Below are 2,451 nucleotides of genomic sequence, written 5' to 3'. Positions count from 1 at the left end.
ATATATACGACAGGCTTCTTTCAGTTTCCGTCTACCAAATCTACTCACAAGGCTTTGGTCGGCCCAAAGCTATAGTAGAAGACACTTGCCCAAGGTGCCACGAATTGGGACTGAACCCAGAACCATGTGGTTGGTAAGCAAGCTACTTACCACACAACCATAGACAAATTTGCTAGCTTTCTTTAAACCCTTCAGCATTCAGATTTCTCTGTCAAATGTAAAGCTTTATGTATTCACATTGTTTTAAATTTATCATGCATTATCATGTAACTTCAAAGATTTCAATGATGTGACTGCTTATTTTTAGAATAGCATTGTAGGATAGGTGTGAGATGCCAGAGCTGGCCAGTTCGAATGGAAGACAGATGAAATATTTGGGCCGGATACAACTGGTGTAGCCCTTTTGTTACCAGCCTGGCTGAAACTGCCTCTGGCCCTGTAGTACAAATGTCTTGTTTTCATAAGTTTTGAATTAAAATCTTCCACCAAACCTTAGTCACAATTTATGTTCCTAACACCAGCTTAATGATAACCAAGTTATTTTACTAAATTCTTTGTTATATTTAAAGTAATTGAAAGAAACCTGACAGAGCATCTCAACAGAAATACAGTAATGAAAGAGTTAAATGCTAAACCTTTCCAATGTTCTTTGAATTAGCAGGAAAAATATTTTTATTGTAGCGTTTTTGAGGTGTGTGTGTGTGTGTGTGCATGTATGCATGTACATGTGTGTGTGTATACGTGTATATCATCATCATCATCATAATCATCGTCATTTTTACGTCCATTTGTCCCCAAATCAGATGGAGTTTGTTGAAGCAGATTCTGTTTGGTTGAATGCCCTTCCTTGTTGATGAGATGTAAATAGTGACTTGTATTAACCAAGTCTTACCTGAAGTTTATGGTTGAGTGATTGTTGTTTGCTTGAGTGCAGAGAAGTGAGTCCCTTCCTTTTGCAATGAGATATGAATGCAAGCCATCAGGCTGATACTACCCCCAACCCTTATCCAAAAGCCTGGACAGACATCTGAGTTGTATCCCCTACTGAGTGCCTCTTACTTAAAAGCCTTTTTACCCCTATTTAATGCTGTGCACCTTTAAAGACACCATACTCTTAATTTAAATGATTATACCACTCATTAACCTTTTCGTTACCATATTTGTTTCTTTCAATTAACTTTAAATATAACAAAGAATTTAGTAAAATAACTCGGTTATCATTAAGCTAGAGTTAGGAACATAAATTGTGACTTCGATTTTAATTTAGAACTTTTGAAAACAAGACATTTGTACTCAGAGCCAGAGACAGTTTCAGCCAGGTTGGTATCGAAAGGGTTAAGAATTGTTTCTCTATTATATATTCTAGCCCTTTTGTTACCATATTTCTGTTGAGATACTCTGTTTCTTTCGATTAATTTTAGATCTAATGAAGAATTTAGTAAAATGACATTGGAGGAAAAGACATAGGACCATGTACTATACCTCCTTACCAAAATTTCTCTATGTTAGAAATCAGTATTTAATCCCTAGTTCTTTGAGTTCAAATCATACCTGGATCAATTTACATTTTTTTTTCTTTTTCTTGTGTCAATAAAATTAGAACCAGTGAAATTTTGGGAGTTACAAAAATTGACAATATCTTCCCGCTAAATCTTACCGTTGTATTTACATTAGAAACTAATAAGTCAGTCATCCATATTCCAAATATTCCGATGTTCTCTTGACATTGCTTATGAACCATTTCCTTTGTAGATGTGGCTGGATGCTTTTAAAGAACACATTGATTACACAAATCATTACATGAACCAAGGCATTTGTACAAGTGATGAAGAGAAAGATGATTACATTGGAAACCTACAAGAGTCACTAATGGTAAGCATTTTAGTTCATTTCTTCCAGCTTCATTTGGTGAATGATATACAGGGTGTCCACAAAGTCTGGGTAAATGAAGTAAATAAACTCATGACATAACCAGTTAAATATAAGAAATAATAATGTTTTAAAGTATGTGTTAATCCCCATGTGGGTACATGGAGTAAATAAAATCATAGCATAAACAATTAAATTGGCTGCACTATCAAAGCCATGACTGTTTGATGGGGGTAGACTGGGCCCCTGCTTTGAAACGAAGCCGTGACTAGGACAACCAATTTATATATATATATATTATTTTGTTTAAAAGAGTTCCAACACTGTCTGTTTTTTATGTTTTATTTATATTCCTGCAGAACCAATGTGGGGTATAGAATATGGAATATACAATATATAATATAATATACAATATATAATATAAAATAAAAATGGATGACACCATGAAATAAAGTATTGAATGTAGATGAAATATTGAGTGTTCAATATAAAGGATCAAATATATAAATATATAATTACTCAAATATCATCATTTCTAAAAATAGATTTGACATCAATTCTAAAAATAGCCAAACACCTACT

At 33.6% G+C, this 2,451-nt stretch overlaps 1 protein-coding gene across 1 annotated transcript in view; it reads left to right on the top strand.

Annotated features, from left to right (window-relative positions):
• The window catches only part of LOC106881912 (oxysterol-binding protein-related protein 1), a 48,769-nt gene that overhangs the window by 40,145 nt on the left and 6,173 nt on the right, over window positions 1-2,451 (top strand). The window contains exon 12 of the mRNA XM_014932432.2: window positions 1,753-1,872. Coding sequence (XP_014787918.2) covers window positions 1,753-1,872 — 120 coding nt within the window. The remainder of the gene's footprint in view (window positions 1-1,752; window positions 1,873-2,451) is intronic.

This window comes from Octopus bimaculoides, chromosome 4 (assembly GCF_001194135.2).
Source record: "Octopus bimaculoides isolate UCB-OBI-ISO-001 chromosome 4, ASM119413v2, whole genome shotgun sequence".
In the NCBI taxonomy this organism is placed as follows: domain Eukaryota; kingdom Metazoa; phylum Mollusca; class Cephalopoda; order Octopoda; family Octopodidae; genus Octopus; species Octopus bimaculoides.
Note: the sequence above shows the minus strand (reverse complement) of the source record. Positions and strands in the feature narration are given on the sequence as shown.